This window comes from Tenrec ecaudatus, chromosome 8, assembly GCF_050624435.1.
Source record: "Tenrec ecaudatus isolate mTenEca1 chromosome 8, mTenEca1.hap1, whole genome shotgun sequence".
NCBI lineage: Eukaryota > Metazoa > Chordata > Mammalia > Afrosoricida > Tenrecidae > Tenrec > Tenrec ecaudatus.
Genome location: NC_134537.1, coordinates 21,034,080 through 21,053,538, shown reverse-complemented (window position 1 = coordinate 21,053,538; position 19,459 = coordinate 21,034,080). Strand labels below are relative to the sequence as shown.

The window sequence follows — 19,459 nt, the reverse complement described above, 5'->3', positions numbered from 1 at the left end:
GAGAAAGACAGGGCTTTCTGCTCTAAGGAAGACTTACAGCCTCAGAAACTAGAGCGTCACTAGGGGGTCAGAATCGACTTCAGTCATCGTAGTGGGTTTCCAATTTGGTTCTTGAATGAAGGAATCCTAGTGTTGGACTGCTAACTGCAAGGTCTGTGGTTCACACCCACAAGCCACTCTGTGGCAGAAAGATGAGGCTGTCTGCTCCGGTGAATACTTACAGTCTCGGAAACTAAGAAAAGTTCTATCCTACCATATAGCGTTGCTGTGAATTGGAATCAACTTGATGTAATGGGTTTAATTTTTCTGGTTGGGTCCTTCAGCCAAGGACCCCCGATGAGTTAAAGTCCTTCGGTGCTAAGCAGAAGGGAGGCAGTTTGAATCCATCAGTCACTTGCCAGGGAAAGATGTGGCTCTGGGCTCGGTCAGGATGTGCAGCCTTGGGAAAGCTACAGGGCAGTTCTCCTCCGCCCTCTTGGGTCACTATCAATCAGAACCTACACGAGCAGTCGGACCACTGCTTACCTAGTTAAATAGTCTGAGGACTATGCAAGTTAGCATTCACAGAGTGGAAGAAAATTTCAAACCCCGCCTTGTTACGAAGCAGCGACGAGGCCGGGCAGGTGAGATGTCGTCAACCATTCACAACAGCGTGTGTGCTGTTGTAAGGTCTCATCAAGTCGATTCTGACACACAGGTGACACTGCCTGGTCCTGCACCATCCCCCCCAATTGTCACTCTGCTTGAGCCCATTGTTCAGCACGTGCTGTTGAAGTTCCCTTGCTGGTTGTCCAAAGGTGCGCAGAGGAATGCTCCCGGTCCTCCTGCATCCCCATCCTCCTCCCCCTACAGGCCTATTTGCAGCAAAAACTCACTGCCACTGCGTGCCTGCAGACTCAGAGCACGCCTACAGGACAGGGTGGCACTGCCTCTGTGGATTTCCGAGACTGTAACTCTCTACAGGAGTAGAACGCCTCCTCTTTCCCCGCAGCCCTGTTTGGAGGACGTGAAAAGGACGGGGAGAAGTAGCCTAGACGTGCTCCAATGTCTACTTAAGTCTCCAGCCTCGGCCCTGCCTCATCTGTGGGCCTATGGAGGCTGCACGAGGGGAGGACAGCCCAGGGGTGTCTGACGAGAGGCCGTCGTCATCATCAGGAAATGACTGTCAGCAGAGGAGAGTGGGAGGGCAGCGCCCACCCTGGCGGCAGGAGCTGGTACCTTTTGAGTCGTCGGGAATGACAATGGGGGGGCTGATGTCTGGAAGTTCCTCCTCTCCTGGCTGTAACCCCCTGGCTCGGAGATGGTTGACATCCAGTAGGTCTGGCATGTCAACAGAAACATCTGCAAAACAAGAGACATTACATTCACTGGCCTCTCAGGAATCCACCGCCGCCTTAGTCTACAACCGGCACCAACCACTAACTTTGCATGCGTGTGGCAACGTGGAGCTCAGGGAAGTTTTCCAGTTCCCCGGAATAAATCCCTGGGCTGGCTAATCGATCATGACTGGTTCGATATTCATGGAGAGCCTGAGGAACAGTGCACAGGGTGGCAAGACTGCACACGGAACAAAAAACGGGTTGTGCCAGAGGTCACACAGGCAGCCCAAAGGTCATCTGTGGCCTAGACATATTCTCTTGGATGTTTTTTTAATTGTTGGTAGTAAATTCCACCTTTTCAATAAGAAGACTCCGTTAAAATAATAATAATTTTCTGTCTACTTGGAAATAACACAGACCTGTAGCACATTCTTATTTAGGTAACAAGTGCCTGGGGCTGACCTTCAACTTCCACCTGACAATGGGCGCTCTCTGTGATCTTTGGACACAGACCCCATCACTCCCTATTGCCTCCACTCTCCTGAGCATCATGTCTGTGCCTTTTTGATTCTTAGAGCAATGATTTTCCAGTCCAACAAAGACCAAGATGGCAGCCAGTTCCCTGGACCCCCTTTCCCTTGCAGTATCCTCTCCCTTTGGGGGCATTTGAGTATCTAACCCCTGGGTTAAATCTTTCCTCATATCATAGTGGGTCTTGTGATTATTTGAACTAAGGTAATAAATAGTGTGTTTTAAATGACTAAAGTCTCTGGGGTACATTTTTATCAGAAAAAGTCACAGTTCAGTTGCTAACTGTATTGACTGAATTACATTCAAAATGGTATCAGTCGAACAGCGGTCAAGATTTAGTCTTGCGCCTATTCAGTTATTGTAGTGCAGAAGGAAATGCGCTCAAATAGGAATCCAGGATATCTCTTCTGGGCTAGCAAACAGAACCAGAAAAAAATCCCCAAATCCAGTTCTGATGCCATGTACATTAATCCTATTTTAAAATCATCCCCCAAAGAACAGAGCTTGGTTTAAAAAAAAATTTCATTTCTCAGTGAGTAGCAAAAACAAGTAGAGTATCTATCTGACCAACAAAATCAACCCAATTTATCCTCAAGGGAAAAGTTCAGGTTCATTAAGAGTCTTTTAAAGTTGGCATGTCAGTGGGCACTCATTCAAGTTTTTGTTCCTCTACAGAAATCCCAAGGACAAAAGACAAGTAAGACTAAGTGATTCAACACATGGAGAGCAAGTCCATTTTCCCTCCCAGAACCTTGTTAAGCCCACAGAGGACAGCTGAGTGACCAGTGTCCTGACCTCTGCCCTCCCCACCCACAAAGCTCTCCACCAGGAGAAGTGAGGAGAATCAATAACAGCCCAGCACCATTTCAGCAGTCAAGACAGACTCTGTACACTGCCAGGCCTAGAGAATTCTGGAAAATGACTCAGGCCGATTGGTTTTGTTTTGTTTAACCTATCCCCTTCACTGGAGTACTTAAGTAACCAGTATGGAGATCCAAGATTTGTCTCACTACTCAAAAACATAAAAACTTGTCTTACAAGCAGTCTAAGGCAGCTGCTTGAGAAACCACACCGAGTAAAATTGGACAGCCTTCCGCATCACCGAGAAACGGATGGCACCGTTCACATTAGATGGTCACCAGGATGGTCCTGTGCATTTTCGGCAAAATCGAGCCCTGGGGATGCTCCAGGACCTTCCAATTAGCAAGCAGCCTAATAAAGACTAAATGATAACCCTCTGTTGACTGTGTGATGAACCTGGCTGCACCTATGTCTCTATTAAAACGTGTGTGACTTGAGTGTGATCAGTCACGCCTGCCTATTTCAGATGCCCAGGGAAGAGTCCAGGCAGTCCCCAGGTTACCAACAAGGTCCCTTCCTAACTCTGTCTTTGAGAACTGGGAGACAAGCCATACTGGTGCACAGGTTCTTTGCGACAGTTTAAAAGCTGCACCTGTAGCAAGTGACGGTGGGGTGCTGAGCACTCTGTTTCCAGCAGGTAGGTTTCTTCAAGGAGTCCTGGTGATACAGTGGTTGGAGCAGTCAGCTGCTACCCTAAAGGGCAGCTGCTCAAACTCACCAGCTGCTCCCATGATGCCTCACAGCCTATGGGAGTTCCAAATGTGAGGCATTCTCTCGGTGTTTCAGGCCTTGGTTCAGTCATCTCAGAGAGACACCAGGTTTCTCTAACTTTGAAGATGGAGTAGGAGTTGTCAGTAACCTGACGTTCATAACCGAGGGGCCGTCTGTAGCTTCAACTACTTGCTACTCGACGTGTGTTCCTGGGACCTGTAGCACCAGCTTCACCGCAGGACTTCAGCCGCCACCCGCTCCCCGATCTGCAGAATCATCGACTGCACTTCATCCCAAACCCCACTTTGTGTGCACACTGAAGTTGGCAATGTGGTGCTTCTTGGATATTCTGAAGATCCCGTTTTCACTCCTCGAATCCAGTCATTCCCAAGCGCCTTGCTGGAGGGAAGGTTTGTGTGTGATAGGTTTGATGGTTGGTGTCCTGTAAACTCTGATTCCAGAGAGAGGGACGGGCAGGGGGTTAACAGTAAAACACTGAAACAGAATGGAGTCTGGCACCAGCCACAAGGGCTCTTTCACATGTCACGTGTTCGAAATGGCTAATGTGGTGGTGTAAGCAAAAACATGCACAAGATACCTACCAAATTTTTTGGGAACCCAGTCCAGACCAAAAGTGAACTTCTTTATCTGCACTACCAAGTATTCGGGGAATGAGGCAAAGCGAGATGTCCTGGGAAACACAAGGGGATTAGATCAATGCAACACGGCAACAAGAGTTGTGCATACAATCCATCAAAGCATCACAAACAGTCTGAGGCGTACCCGGCGGTGCCTCGGAGGGGGTTCCCAGACAGGGCACACACACACAGGCGTAACCGCCACGCCGGCCACTCTCACCACGCTGCCTCTTCCCAGGCTTTCACCAAACCAAAATGGTTAGTGCCGGCGACTATTGCCCTTGCGAATGACAGCGGGGCCCCTTCAGAGTTTGCCCTTGGTTGTGGTATTTTGTATTTCAGAAAAGTCCCTTTCAGCCATAAACATGTGTTTTTCTAAACCTCGTGCTAGGAGTTAGGTGTGTGCGGGCACATGGGCACCATGGGAATGTGTGAACAAAGCTTCCACGTGCTCCTAACACCCGCACCTCGACTCCCGAGAATCCTTACTTGACAACACAGCTAGTGTCAGGAGGCCTATCATTAAAAATAAGATTGATGAAAAAGTCCAGGAACTCTGTAAAGCACCGCGGTCCCTATACTCTGGGTCCAATGGATCATAGGGGACATGAGAAGTGAAGTGCCTACAATAAGTCATTCTGGGCCTTAAATTTTAAACTGAGTACAGTAGTCAGTGTCTCGAAAAGCAGAATTGTACACACAACTACTCACCTGTACACCCAAGCCATGGCCCGCTCCGGCTCATCTCTCCGTGAGAGCATCGTCCTGATTTCGCACGGCTATTTCTATCTGAGTTTCAGATATGGGCTTGGTGGGCGCATGGATTTTTTTTTAATGGTCTGTAACTTTGATGGTTATGGGGGTGTTCAGGGGCGGTGTCAAGGGAAAGATGAAGCAATACAGGTGTTGCCTTGGGAGAAGGGGAAGAGAGTAAACCACAAAAGGAAGAAGAGAAACCAGAGTAGGGAAGACGGGCAAGGGCAAGCTATTTGGGGGTTCATACGCAATTTAAATTGTTGAATATGAAATTGATTATCTGAAATATAAACACCCCACCCCCATGTCATCCACAATAAAAATTTTAAACATGGAGCTGTAGACAAAAAAGATTCTAGAGTACCTCTCCCCCAAGCCTCCCTTTTCAGAATTTGAAGCCTTTCTTTGGTTTGCATTGCCCCGAAGTCAGAACCAAATGCTGCTGCTGCCCCCTGGTGTAGAACAGGAGCGACAATGCAGGGACAGAGAAAGAGCCATTCAGGAGTCCAGACCCGGATGGAGCATCCGTGGCCCTCCCTGCAGCTCCGCCTGCCCATCTGCAACACGGATTGATTGCTTATGCCTCCCAGTGCTGGACCACTTCCATGAAACGATGCGAAACCACGACACAGGCTACAAACTGTGAAGACTTTTGTCATCAAGGAGCTACAATCTATGAGGTCTTAGACACTGACTCCATCTGTTATCGAGCTGAATTTCACCCAGGGCAAGTCACTTAAGCTCTCCGTATCTCCCTCACAAGGATGGTGGAAGGGCCCAGACGGCAGCAACAAGGAGGCTCTCCGGAGACATCAGCCTAAGAAATCGATGGAGCATTACCCTGGCTCGCGCTCCAGAAGTGTGTGGCCTTGAGTTATGTACTCCATATTCAGAGAAGCGATAAGGAATGGCATTCTCAGTTCAATGTAGCCAGGTTCTCCGTTTCTCTAAAGACGGGGGTGGGGTAGTCATGCTCTTTCTTCCATCCTTTGGTACACACCAAGACAGAGCATCTGATAGACTATTTTCAGCTGCCATTTCAGAGTAAAAATGCTACTTCTGTGACTTCTCTTACCAAACAAACTCAAATTCTGGGAAACACCCGTGAATTTAACCAAGTCAGCAGGGGCTTCCGTGAATAGTGTCCCAGGAGCCCTCCGACATTCCAGCCGCTCTGATGGGTTTCTGGGTGAGGTGTCAGCTAGAAATGAGGTAAAGGCAGGGCTGGGCTGAGCTGGGAGGAGAGAAATCACACTCATTTAACGCAGGTCTTGCCGTCCGTCCGTGACTGACGGAGCCGACAGGCAGCGGGTCTGACGACACCCACGTCTGCCCAGCATCAGTGCCTCATCTTATAACCTCTACAAGGGCCCCAATTAAATCCTACATGCGGTAACTGCTGCATAGTCAAAGCAATCTCAAAATTAATACTCTGAATTCATTAACTGCAGGTCTGGCACATCATGGTCTTTGGTTCAGCGCATCAAAGCCATACATTATGCATACGCTTGTTCCTAACACAAATGTCTGTGATCAGACTTGATTTTTCTTGAAACGCTGGAAAATTCAATAAGGCACCACGAGGATGCAACTCCATTCCAAAAGATTGAGATGGACACACAGATTTACAAGAATGGTCCCCCAAGAGAAGGGAGGAGGCATGGGTGGAAGGATGGTAGAGGGAATGTTTTATTGCATTGACATTTTTTTTTACAATATAAGAAGGAATTCATGTAAGCCGTGTGCTTAAAAATGCATCATGAAACTCTGGCTGAGACATCATTAGGAGCTAATTGCAGGAGCATTCAATTATTTAATGTGGCTCTCCTAGCCAAAGTCTATAACTCCAAACAGTGTTTTCCTCCATGGATCTGGTAAGATGGTGAGAGAAGATACGGATAAGATGTACCTGTGAATAGCTGCAAACAGGACTTGCTGGAGTGCCTTCCCGCTGTGTATAAAATGAGTGCTCTGAAAAGCCGGAGGAGGGATCTCATTACAAGCAAGAGCCAGGAGCCTGTCCTCTGGACCCAAGATTATTGCACAGGGAGTCTCCTGGGTCCATCCGAGGAACAGCAAGAGAATCAGGATGCAGACATGGAACAGAGTGATGAATTTCCAAACCCACAAAGCAAGGCAAGCTGAGTGCCTTTGGGCAAGAGGCCAGCTTGCAGAGTGGGGGCGGGTCTCTGGGCACTTACCAGGGGATGCTGGATTTGCTGAGTGCCTTCAGGCTGATGCTTACAGGCATGTGAGTGGAGCCTAAGGGCACTTAATTCAGGGATCTGGGTTTGCTGACTGCCTGAGATTGAACGAAACACCTTGGGGTTGAGGCTTACAGCAGAGCAGTATGGCCCTTAGGGCATTTGTTAACACACCTGAAAGAATGTTCCTGAACAGGTCTTGCTAAATCCCTATCCTGAGCATAGCACATAAGCTGACCAGAGCACATAGGCCAAAGACTCCACGTCTCCTGACTGCTAGCCCACGGGCTGCAGACTCAGTCAGTAGAGAGCTACTGCCTTCCAGCTGCATTTTAAAGACAGGCCAGATGATGAGAAGGTGCTCCTGGCAGGGCACAAGCCAGGAAGATGCGGACCAGTGAGCTCGTCACACCCTGTGCAGCACACACCCACAGCCCCTCTTCCGAGGGACAGGAGAGCTTGCCAAGGGACTAAGTCTCATCTGATGCTGGGGTTCAATGGGCTGCCAGCTCCCGTTCCACCTCCCAGGTTCAGGATTAAAGCCCAGAGAGAAAGGATAAACAGCTGAAGAAGCGCCGACCCATGGGCAAAGATTACAGAAACGACTTCTGCCACTCAGACTGTGTTAAAGGGGCCCGCGTGGCACTGTTTGGTAAGCACTGGACTGCTAACTGCAAGGCCAGCAGTTCAAATCCACTCGCTACTCTTTGTTAGAAAGTTGAGGCTCTCTGCTCCCATAAAGATTTATAGGCTCAGAAACCCTACGTAGGGTTGTTATGAGTTAGAATCAACTCAATGACCAGTCATCTCTCACATTCACCACACGCCAGCTGCTAGGACACACACACACACACACACACACACACACACACACACACACTTACTTCACACCCGCAGACTTGGCTTGGAGGGCACTGCTCCAGAAATCATCCACATTCTCTGGTTCCGAAAAGGCCTGAAGGCAGGCACTGAAAGGTATCTTGGCACGGACCACCTCGGGCAAGGGCCTTCGGTTTGCTTCTGCTTCCCTTCTCGTCAATTCGTAGGCGATCAGCTCATCTGCGTAAAAGAGTACATGAACAAGCTCACTGTAGCGCTGGTCTTCTTGAAATGGAAAGCTGGGGCTTTGGACAAGGCCCTGCGCGCTTCCCGGCTGGGTCGGACTGCGTGCTGGTTGCCCATCACAGAACCACACACGCCCGATGAAAGGCTGGGCTTGCGGCCATCTTCGCAGCAGAGCTGGCGGGCCCTGGAACCACGCTCCAGTTCTGGCCTTGGCCTGTGAGACGGGCAGGGGGGCGCTGTGAGCATGCGCACAGGTGGGGCCTAATTGCACATGAACTAGTCTTTCTTTAGTTCAGAGACCACCTTCCAACCGCTAAGCGTCACACCTTAGAGCTTTCAGCTGAGAGCGACCCAAGGGCTCACCTCGTTCCAGACGCCGCAATGCCCGGCTACAGAGACTGAGGCTCTGGTCAAAATAATCACTAACGAAAACTCCAACCAAATTCCTTGCTATCGATTCAACTGTGACTCATAGAGACCCTGTAGAAGAGTATGGAACGTCCTTGGTGGATTTCCAAGATGGTAACTCTTAAAATGCCTCATCTTTCTCCCCGAGAAGTAGTTGGTGATTTCTAATTGCTGGCCTTCTGGTGACGAGCCCTCCTCTGCGCCACCAGGCCTCCCAATCCGTAACAAAGCTGGACTTAAACCCGGTCCACATCTCGACCCGCTTCCATGGCCCCACAGGCCATGGCTAAATAAATTATGCCAAGAGATCAAATCTTGCTGATGCTCAGATCCATTAAAATTTAAAAGTTCCCCAAAGCATTCCTATTAATGGAGAGCTGTTCTAAAGTGAAATAACAAGGAACACAGAAGATGAAAATATCCAGACACAGGGTTAGATGTCTCCTCACTCGGGTCTACCATCAATGATCGCTAGAAGTCGTGGCCCGAGGACAAGGACTGAGAGGGGCTGGATATGCAGCACCCCACTAGTTCCCACAAGTGCTCGGTTCCCACAGGTGCTCGGCCTACAGCCTCCTTTTCGACAGGGGTGGAGGGGTGGCGGAATCACTCAGCATCCCCACCCGGGCAGTCAAAAACCTTTTGTACTATAAGCATAATCCAGGATAAAATGTGCATATCTCCTAGGTAAGCAACACCCGCAGGTCTGGCTTACTTGCAGGACTCAATGCGCATGGTAGCATCCATCTTCGGAAAGGATGCGATACACAACAGTGCAAGGCCATATGGCCCCTGGGGAGGCTCCCTAACACCTCGGATGTCCGAGCAGTCAACCGCACAGTCCCTTGGTGATAGAGAGGTAGTATGCTCAGCTCTTAATGGAAAGTTTGGAAGTTCAAGTCTACCCAGAGGCACCCTGGAAGAAAGGGGTCGATTTCTGCTTCTGAAAATTCAGCGACTGCAGGACTTGGGGCACATGGGGGATGATGGGCGGGGGGGAGCACGGGTGGCTGGGGCAGGGGGCGAGGGGCGCGTAACTCTACTCGGATAGGCACGGGGCCTGCTCGTTTCACACTCTCCCTGCCCACACAGTTCAACCCTCAGAGAACGGGAAGTGCCTGCAGCAGGAACTCTCGAAGGATGTACATTGCTCCTAGAAATAGTCTCCAAATCCATTTTTTACATTCATTTTGATGAACATGTAAAGAGAAATTCTTTTGGGCTACGCAAAAATCCACTCCCAGCTGATCAGTTTTGTAAGAACGCCTGTGTGTACATGAAGGTGGGCAGGTGCTGCTGCGGGTTCAGTGCTGTGCTGGTAACCACAAGGGCCACGGTTCAAATCCACCAGCTGCTCCGCAGGAGGAAGATGAGGCCGTCTGCTCCCGGACAGATTTACAGTCTCGAAAACCCTATGCAGAGTCGCGATGAGTCAGATGGAAATGGCAGTGGGTCTGGTTTTAGGGGAAGGGACGGAGGGTGTTGGTGGCCTCATGTCTTTTCCAAAACACACCCAAATGTGACTTTAAAAAAACATAGTGATGTATAAATGAAACATTTGCCTCTCAATAATTTCCCCATATTCAAGTCCGTGACATTAATCACATTCACCATGTCTAACAATCACTCCCACCCATTTCCAAATGTTTTCATCCTGATACCTTAGCCAGTACCTCCTGCCCCTCCCTCCCACCAGCCCCTCGCAGCCCCTCATAAACTGCTCTGTACACATTTACCGTGTTCAGACCTGTCATATCATTGGGCTCATAACACGATTTGTCCTTTTGTGTCCGAATTCTCAGAATATGTTTTTGAAACCAATCCTCCGGCCACGATCAGTGTCCGATGCTCTGATCTAGTGGTTCTCAACCTGTGGGTCACAACCCCTTTGGGGGTCAAACAACCCTTTCACAGGGGTCCTCTGATTCATAACAGTGGCAAAAGAATAGTGATGAAGTAGCAACGAAAATAATTTTATGGTTGGGGGTCACCACCACATGATTAAAGGGTCACGGAGTTAGGAAGGTTGAGAAACACTGCTCTAATCTAATGTCTAGTAAATGACCACCAGGCATTCCCAGCAGTCCACTGCCAGAAACTGAATTATAAATCGCCTTCCTGGAAAAACAGCTGCTACAAATCAAGTGCAGAGTGGGTGACAGGAGATCAGACACGGGGCAGAACCTCTAAGTCAGGATCGGCGAGTGACTTAGCCTCCTTGTGAAAAGAAATCCAGCACAGGCTCCGCTTTCATGCCTGCCCTACTGTGAAAGACTGGGGAGCTGGCCCACTGCTTCACGCGCTTATAGACAACGTAAAAATCCATTTGTATTTATACCAGTGCAATTCCTACTTCTCCAAAACAGAAATCATTGCCTCTTTACCAATGGCTGCCAAGTCGATTCCAGCTCATGGCGACCCCGTGTGGCAGAGTACACTGGTGCTCGATGGGGGAGTCCAACGGCTGGTTTTTCCAAAGCCGATCCCCAGTGCCTCTGGCAGGCTCACACCTCTGACCTTTCCGTTAGCAGCCAACAGTGCTAACCATTGGCTCCACCGGGGGCTACATTTCAGCTAAAAACTCGTTCTAACTACCACGGTCTAATTCGCACCATCAATGGTGTCCCTTACCCAAAGCAAGAGCGCAAAAGACCCCCCTGGAGGCCCCCAAGATTTACACGAATGGCCAGTCCTCCGGAGAAAACCAGCGCGGCAGCCACGTTGCCTTTTCTCTCCCAGGATAGTGATGCTAAGAAACACGCCCTCTCTCCTGCCTGGGCAGAGCCACACTGGCTGCCTCCCTCTGCCACAGCATTCCTGCCTCCTCCCCTGCAAACGCCAGAGACTCCTACAAAGGAAGAGCCCTGTCCTCGCCGTGCCCCGGGCTGCGCTGTTGCGAAGGACTCTGCTGAATGTCTCCATTAGAACACGCAATGCCCATCATTTCCCTCGGAAATGAGCCAATGGATGGGCAATGTTGCTAAGAATCTTCTACATACACAAATATATTACAAACCGTTTGCCCCCAATGAAGCTGGCTCCAAACCAAGCGGGTGACCAGATTTATGGGCGTTGGACTAGCCTCTGTCCGTACCCTACTAACAGCCTGGATGCAGTCAGGCGCTCTCCACAGGAAGGGGGAAATAAACAGAGGGGGACAGACCACACACCACCTGGGATACGTCTACTGATGCTTCCACTCAAGCGTGTGCTCTCTGCTTCGCGCGCTTTCACCCAGAAAGAGGCATCTGACAGCGTTTACCTTTGTTGGTTGCTGCCTCCATGGCCACCGGTAACTGCATCAGGTAATCCACCCTCTCCGTGTAGCGGACTTTCCGGGTCTGACAGCACTGAATACGTTCTTCCACCAAGAACCGGAAAACATCACTTGGATTTTCTGAGCCGATGCGGTTCCGCTAAAGGTTGGAGTATTTTTGGGTTAGTAAGTTTCTAAATAATAAGCTGTGAATAAAAACTCGCATGAAATCAAATACAAAGGCAATGCAAAGGCCTGGCCATAATACAAACATCCTCAGGGCAAGTCAGTTCATCAGAATATGTTCACAGCAAAACACCGACCTTTTAGTGCAGTCCCGGAATAGGGGAAGGGGCAAATCATCTATCGTTCATCTTTGTGCAGGCCTCAGAAACCAAACGGGGAGGACGGACATAGTGGAATTAGAACGAAGGAGGGGGAGGAAGAGGAGCAACCAGATGAAACAGAGGAAGGGGGAGAAAACGCGGGCCTGCTCTGGGAACGGAAGGCAGGGTGGTGATTAAATAAATAAATGCACTCGGATCATCCCATACAGATGAAAAGGAAATTGTGCGCTAATCGAATGAGCAGTGACGTGGGCAAGGGCTCAGGACAGGTTAAGTGGAAAACACGGCCCACAAAGCAGCACGTGAATGGCAGGAGAGAAATGACAGAGGCGCTTGAAACGTCACACGAGGCTCAGACACCGAAAGGCTAGCCCTGGAAGTTTCCGGGAGCTCGCTCGTGTGATGGGGATGTTGCTTTTCTTCTGTGTGCTTCTCCCTATTTTCCACAAAGAGCATGTGATACCTCTTGAAGTGTGTGTGTGTGTGTGTGTGTGTGTGTGAGAGAGAGAGAGAGAGAGAGAGAGAGAGAGAGAGAGAGAGAGAGAGAGAGAGAGAGAGAGAGAGAGAGAGAAGTTCTTGGGGTTTAAAATAAAAATAACTGGGTCTGTACACAGGAATCTTCAGTGGCACTGAAGAGCGTCAGTGTGTAGTGTGACTTGACTCTGCTTGGACAGGGGAGTGGTGTCAGGGAACAGCAAACACCACCGGGGAGCCCCAGGAGTTTTATCATGGAGATCAAGCAAAGGCAAAAGAAATGACTGGGAAACACACCTCTGCCACCTGCAGATGAAAAGCACAGAGACATCCACGCATGCCTAGAAAATGAGGTGTGTGCAGCGATTGGTCGCCGGTGAGCTAAGCAGGAAGGGCTTCTTTTTTAAGTCAGTTCTGAACTAGCGTGGGCAGAGAGATTCCAGGCAGCCATGAGAGGGGCGGCCTCTGCCCACGCCACGTTGGACTCCTCAGGAGCCAGGTGCATGTCTTAGCATAGACTCTGGGCAGTTCTGCAGACAGGCTTACTACTTACCTCTACTAGATTGACCAGGTGCAAGAAAAACTCCTGGGCATCTTGCTGTCTGTTCGATGAGAATTCGGGGTGGCTCTTGCTTACAAAGGCTTTAAACATGCGTGGTGAGATCCCATTCTGTTGAGGCTAAAGCATAAAAGTAGTATCACTGGGCAATAGTTAAATTAGAAGGCCTCCAGACAGCCCTACAGGGCAAGCATAGCAAGGGTTACCAGAAGACTGGAAACTGAGAAACCTGGAGCCCATAAGAGCTACCTCAGGGCTAGAGCCAAGATTCACTGGCTCTGAACTGTGAGCCTGAGAGGGGAACAGGAAGGAGTTGTCTCTTCTGAAGACTCAGGACTAATGCCAATGGGTGACTAAACACCCCAATTCTCTTTTTTCTTTTATATAAATCATTTTATCGGGGCTCTTACAGTTCTTATCACAATCCATACATCGTGTATCAAGCACATTTGTACCTATGTTGCCGTCATCATTTTCAAAACGTTTTCTTCCTGCTTGAGCCCTTGGTATCAGCTCTTCTTTTTTTCCCTCTTTCCCCCACCCTCCCACCCTTGTGAAACCTTAATAAATTGTAAATTATTATTATTATTGTATCACACCATCCACTGTCTCCCTTCACCCATGTTTCTGTTGCTCAGCCCCCTGGGGTGGGGGGATGAGGGTGGGGTTTTATATGTGATTGTGATCGGTTCCTCCCCCTTTTTCCCCATTCTCCCCCCACCTTCCCCCTACCCTCACGGTATCACTATTCCCATTATTGTTCCTGAGGGCTTTATTGATCCTGGATTCTGTGTGTCCAGAGCTCTTATCTGTACCAGTGTACATGCTCTGGTCTAGCTAGATCTGTAAGGTACAACTGGGTCATGATGGGGTGGGGGTGGGGGAAGCATCAAAGAACTAGGGGAATGTTGTGTGTTTCATCAGTGCTATACTGCACCCTAACTGGCTCACCCCTTCCTTGTGACCCTTCTGTGAGGGGATGTCCAATTGTCTACAGATGGAAAATAGGTTTCCACTCTGACCCCCCTCGTTCGCATTGATTGGTTGTTTTGGGTCTTCTGATGTCTGTTACATGATTGGTTGTTTGGTATGATTGGTTGTTTTGGGTCTTCTGATGCCTGATACATGCTCCTGTCAACACCTCATGATCACACGGGCTGGGCACCCCCAAATTCTAAACACAGAGGATACCAGAGCCATCCTCACATGACTTGCCCAAGCAGCCCCTCATGGCCCAGGAGAGTACAGGCTGGAAATGCACACATGGGGAGGAGCTCTGAAGGCATCGGGAGGAGCAAAGAGCTGTGCTGCATCTTTCTGTAGGAGGGCCCAAGAGAGAACTCCACCTAGGGGGGAGGGGGAGGGACACCTGATCACCATACGATGATGCACTTCCCTCAAGTCACCAGGACCCTACGAAGCAGGTACCATGTCCATCTCCATTTTACAGCTAAAAAAAAAACCTGTGAGTGACAGAGGAGGGCCTGATAGGTCTCTCAACTCAAAGCATCATCATGACTGGCAGCTCACACATCACGGAGAAAGGGCGGACCCAGAATGAGATCCAGGCTCTGCTCGGCTCCAGCATCAGGCTCTTTGTGGGAGAAACAGAAGAGTCTCAGGGCAACAAACCTCATCTAGTCGTTGAAGGGGGAAAATAGGGCACCCTCATTCCCTCTGTAAATGTGGCTGTTGTGCACACACTCCTGTAAATGTCCCCTTCCTCAGCTTCCGGGCCTCGCTGCCCTCTCTAGAAGTTTCCAGAACCGGTGGTCCAGGTCCCCACTGACATGCACTGCCTTCTACTTTTCTCCTCCCCTCAGCCTGTTTCTGGCCCACGTGCCACCTCACCGTGCTCGCAACAGCAAGCAGAGGGCACGTCTCAGATGTGTTCCAGTTCTCATGGACATCCAGGGTAAAGCCTACGGTCTAGAAACCGTAGGTCTACCTAATCACACAGATGCCACACGTGATGTAAAACCTCCTGTGACCAATCTCACCAATGCCCACATGGTAAGCCATGTTTCTGTTTTTAAAAACCAACACGGTGAATGTCCCTATCTTGCTGGAAGCATGTGCGGCTAGGGGCCGGCACCGGCACCATGCTTACAAGTGTTCTTCCACCTGAGCGCAGCGCTGCAGCCACGGTGTCGATCCATCTCCTGGAGGCTTTTAACATGATATCTCTCTCTCTCTAACTGCCACTAAGTCGATCCTGACACCTAGCAACCCTATGGAGCAGGGGAGAACAGGGCCTTTGGTTTTCCCAAACTGTAACTCAGGAACAGAAAGCCTTCTCTTTCACCCGAGGTGCAGCTGGTGGTTTCAAACTGCAGACCTTGTGGTTAGCAGCTCAAAGCTTAGCCATTTTGCCTCTGGGGCTCCACCCCTTTAACATGATTGGTAGGGGAGGTGGGGAACCACAACAAGCCCTCTGTCATCAAGGTGATTCCAGCAGAGAACTGAGGACCCTGAGAGGGAAGCGCCTTAGAGTTTCTGAGACTGTTTCTTTTTAGGGGAGCAGAGAGCCTCGCCTGACTCCGTTTTAACATGCTATCGATGTCAAAGAGAAAAGAAGTTATGAGCAGTTAACACAGGCGATCAGAGAGGCAACAGATGAGGAAGGAAAGAGTCTGACGTTTATGAAGGGACAGTCCCGAGAAGGAGAGAAGGGGAACGAGGTGAGTTTAGGGGGAATCGATGAAGGTGGCTTGGCAGAATGGCCATTGCTGAAGTTGCACAATACGTATGGCTTCTCGTATAATTAGAATTTACACTCTCCTATCTGCTGTTTGACAGTCCATCGAGGAAGGAGGAAAACAGACAGACCTTGAGTAAGGCCATTACTTGAACAAGAAGTTCAAATCAAAAAACCAAAGTAAAAAGTGAAGCCTTGAGATCAAATAGCCCACTTTGCTCCTGACAGTAGACTAATGACATCAATCAAGTGTCCCCCTGGGCCTAATACTGCATGCAAGGAGAAGTCGAAATGGATGGAGAGTCAGACCTGCCTTCAGGTAGCACGTACTCTAACGAGTGAGTCAGTTGCATCTTGATTACTAGTCTCCAAAACAGCAGCCACTGAGAAAACGGTCATCTTTATAGGTGTATGTACATTTATTATATACATCTCTACAGACAAGCATCAGATCAACAGGTGAACAAAACCCCATTTTCTTTAAAAAATGTATTTTATTTAAAGGTAACATAATGATCCACTGCTAACATAACTAATACTATGTGATATTATATATATATATGCCTATAAAATGTATAGTACTTAACATTATACAACAGTGGCGATGCTAGGTTCAATGTATCCTAAAGATTCAGTTGGGTCAGTCAGTATGACAATCTCCCCTGGGTTGGTTTTTACATTGGACGTTTACTTTCTAAGAACATAGTGACGATGGCTATATTTATGAGTAAAGTAATGCTTTCAGGAAGGTAACCCATGTCCTCACTTCATGGGGTGTCACATTGACACGCACTCCTAAAGATGGGTACACCACAAAGAGAATTTCGAGATTTGAAGGCTTAGAAGAAAATTAATTTGGGTATACGTGTTTCATTAAATGGATTAAAAAGTCAGCAAAAGTGACAGGTGGTAAATGTAAATGGTTTCTGTAATTTTCACTGAGAAAATAGAGATGCTTCAAATGGACTTGGCCCATAAACCTAGTGTGAAGGAGCCCTGGTGGGGTAGTGGTTATGAGTTGGGCTGCTAACCTCAAAGTCAGCAGTTCTAAACCACCAGCTGCTTGCTATCCAAGCAGAAAGTTAGTCTTAAAAACCCACAGGGTTTTGTCCTGTAGTCACAGAGAGTCGGAATCCACTTGATGGAAGTGAGTTAGTATTTACTTTCCCCATCCGCTAGTGTAACACAAATTCAACAAAATTAGAGCAAGGTCCTTGATGTTCAGAATCTCTCCCAAAACGGACATCCTGTTTAACCCCGTGAACCTCACAGGCAGAGAGGCACCCGTACCCACATTTCCCCCTGAACTTAATCCTTCAATTAAGAATTTGTGTCGAATTAGCGCAACACTTGTAAAGAGATTTACAAGACAAAACCACAGGAATAGAAAGAGCAGTGTCCCTCTTACACAGGTGTATGCATTCTGTGGATTTAAACTCTTAATCTAATGAGCTCAAGCACATTCCCCAAGCTACTTTTTATAGTTCAACTGCCAAACTTTTAGAAAAATTACATTTGGCCAATTACATAGGAAAATGGAAGTTAATGAAAATAAAGTGTTTACGTTACGTGCAAAAATTACATCACCTCAAACTACCACAAATAGATATCTTTGTTCTTTTACCCTTTAACGAGATCTTGGGCGACACATTTTCAACATGTTTTCAACAAGATGTGCAACATGTTGTTTGATTTCTTGACGGTTACTTCCCTGGGTGGTGACTGCAGATCCAAGTTCAATGAAACCCTGGAATTTCAGGCTTTTTTCCACTTACCACATGTTGCTCATCAGCTCAACTGCAAATATTCTTGCTTTCCTTATGTTGTTTTGTAGCCCCTACTGATGGTGTAGTCTTTGATCTTCTGTAGGAAGTGCATCAAGTCCTCTCACTTACAGCAAGCAAGGCTGTGGCATCTGCATATCCGGAGTTGTTAATGAGCCTTTCTCCAATCCTGATGTCCCCTTCTTCTTTGGAGAATCCAGCATCTCACATTATTTACACACCATACACAATGAGTAAGCATGGTGAAAGGATGCAATATTGACGGACACCTTCCCTGACTGTAAACCCTGCAGTACCTCCTTCTATGCAAACAACTGCCTCTTGGTCCATGAACAGGTTCCACATGAGCACAATAGAGTGTTCTGCAATCCCCGCCAATCACTATGTTATCCCTATCATAATCCACAAAGACTAGGTCTTTGCATAGTCAATAAAACACAGGTAAGTAGGTTTCTTATAGTCTCAGCTTTTACTCAAGATCAATCAGGCATCAGCAGTGGTATCCCTTGTTTTGCATCCTCTTCTGAATTCAGTGTGACTTGCTGGCAATTTCCTACTAATGGACTGCTCTAACTTTTAAATCATCTTCAACAAAATTTTACTTCTATGTGACACAAATGATGCTATTTGTTAATTTCCACATTTTGCCGGATGACTTTTTCTTTTGGAATGGGCACAAATACAGATAGAGAAATGCATGTTTCCAGGCTATTTGGTAATTCTGAAAATTCCAAACACCCTTGTGGCATTCACCTACCATAGTGTCCCTGGTGAGGCACCGGGAGCCTGACAGGAGATAGAGCAATCCTTAGGGAAGTACAGAATAGAGGGGTCAAGTATATACAGCCTCCAGGGCCAGACTGCCTGGTTAAAATCCCAGATCTGCAACTCATTTGCTTCGTAACTTTGGGCAAGATTTCTGTATGTCAGTTTCTACATGTGACTACCTATATGAAGAGCTTGTCCATTGGAACACCATGAAAAATGCTAGGTATTCGTATCATATCGGTGGGGGGGCTATAAATCCCCACGGGGCTCTGGTCCCCTCTTTGTGCTCTCTCCTCTGCCACACAGTCCCCTGAGCATCTAGCCCCTCCCTCATCAGCACACTGTTCCTCCTCTCCTGGGCCTTCTCAAGCTCTGCTACAAGTTACAAGTACCAGAGCCCCAGGGTAGGACCACCTGGCCAAAGGCTACCTGATAGATGCCTATGCGAAGGAAGATTCTTACAAATTGGCTTCTCTGAAATCAGTCAGGGAAAATCCTGATGCCTGAAGACATGATTCCTCCCCTCAAGGTGAGTGGCGATTTCTGCTACGAATTACTTCTCAATAGGATTAACTGTTTGACACGGATGGCCCCCATGCTCAGAAAGATTCACATGGTCAAGCTAACCCCTATTTGGAAAGTGAAGAGACTCTTATTGGCACCTGGACCAGAAAATCACTGGTTTCACTTGTTAGATGGACCCTCGCCACTAATGGCCCACATGCGCACTGCACCACGGATGGTGCTGGTCACGAGCCTGTCGTCAAGATCACTAGCTCATGAGCCTCTAGGCTGGAAAGGATTGTATGAAGAATCTAGATCGAGTCACAAACACAAATGTCCTGAGTACCAGAGGGTTTGTAAGTCAGAAAGAAACTGGAGCCAGCTGGGAGCTGGATGAGTCCTGTAGAGAGATGGGGGGCTATGAAACGAGATACTCAGCCCCTGCCAACTGCTCTCCTGCATCTGGCATTGCTATTGGCAGAGCTTCTGAGTATTTATGAGGAGTTGGAAATTCAGTTACGCATGTGTGGGCCAAGCAAAACAAACCTGCAAGGTAGATGTGCCCCAAGCACTGCC

General features: G+C 48.4%; 1 protein-coding gene across 2 annotated transcripts in view; it reads right to left on the bottom strand.

The window, feature by feature from the left end:
- Positions 1 to 19,459, bottom strand: part of USP13 (ubiquitin specific peptidase 13) — a 138,875-nt gene that overhangs the window by 23,810 nt on the left and 95,606 nt on the right. For both annotated transcript variants that reach the window (XM_075556080.1, XM_075556079.1), the window contains exons 11-15: positions 13,124 to 13,249; positions 11,756 to 11,909; positions 7,905 to 8,079; positions 4,025 to 4,113; positions 1,219 to 1,341 (exon numbers count right to left, since the gene is read on the bottom strand). In XM_075556080.1, the coding sequence (XP_075412195.1) occupies positions 1,219 to 1,341; positions 4,025 to 4,113; positions 7,905 to 8,079; positions 11,756 to 11,909; positions 13,124 to 13,249 (667 nt within the window). The remainder of the gene's footprint in view (positions 1 to 1,218; positions 1,342 to 4,024; positions 4,114 to 7,904; positions 8,080 to 11,755; positions 11,910 to 13,123; positions 13,250 to 19,459) is intronic.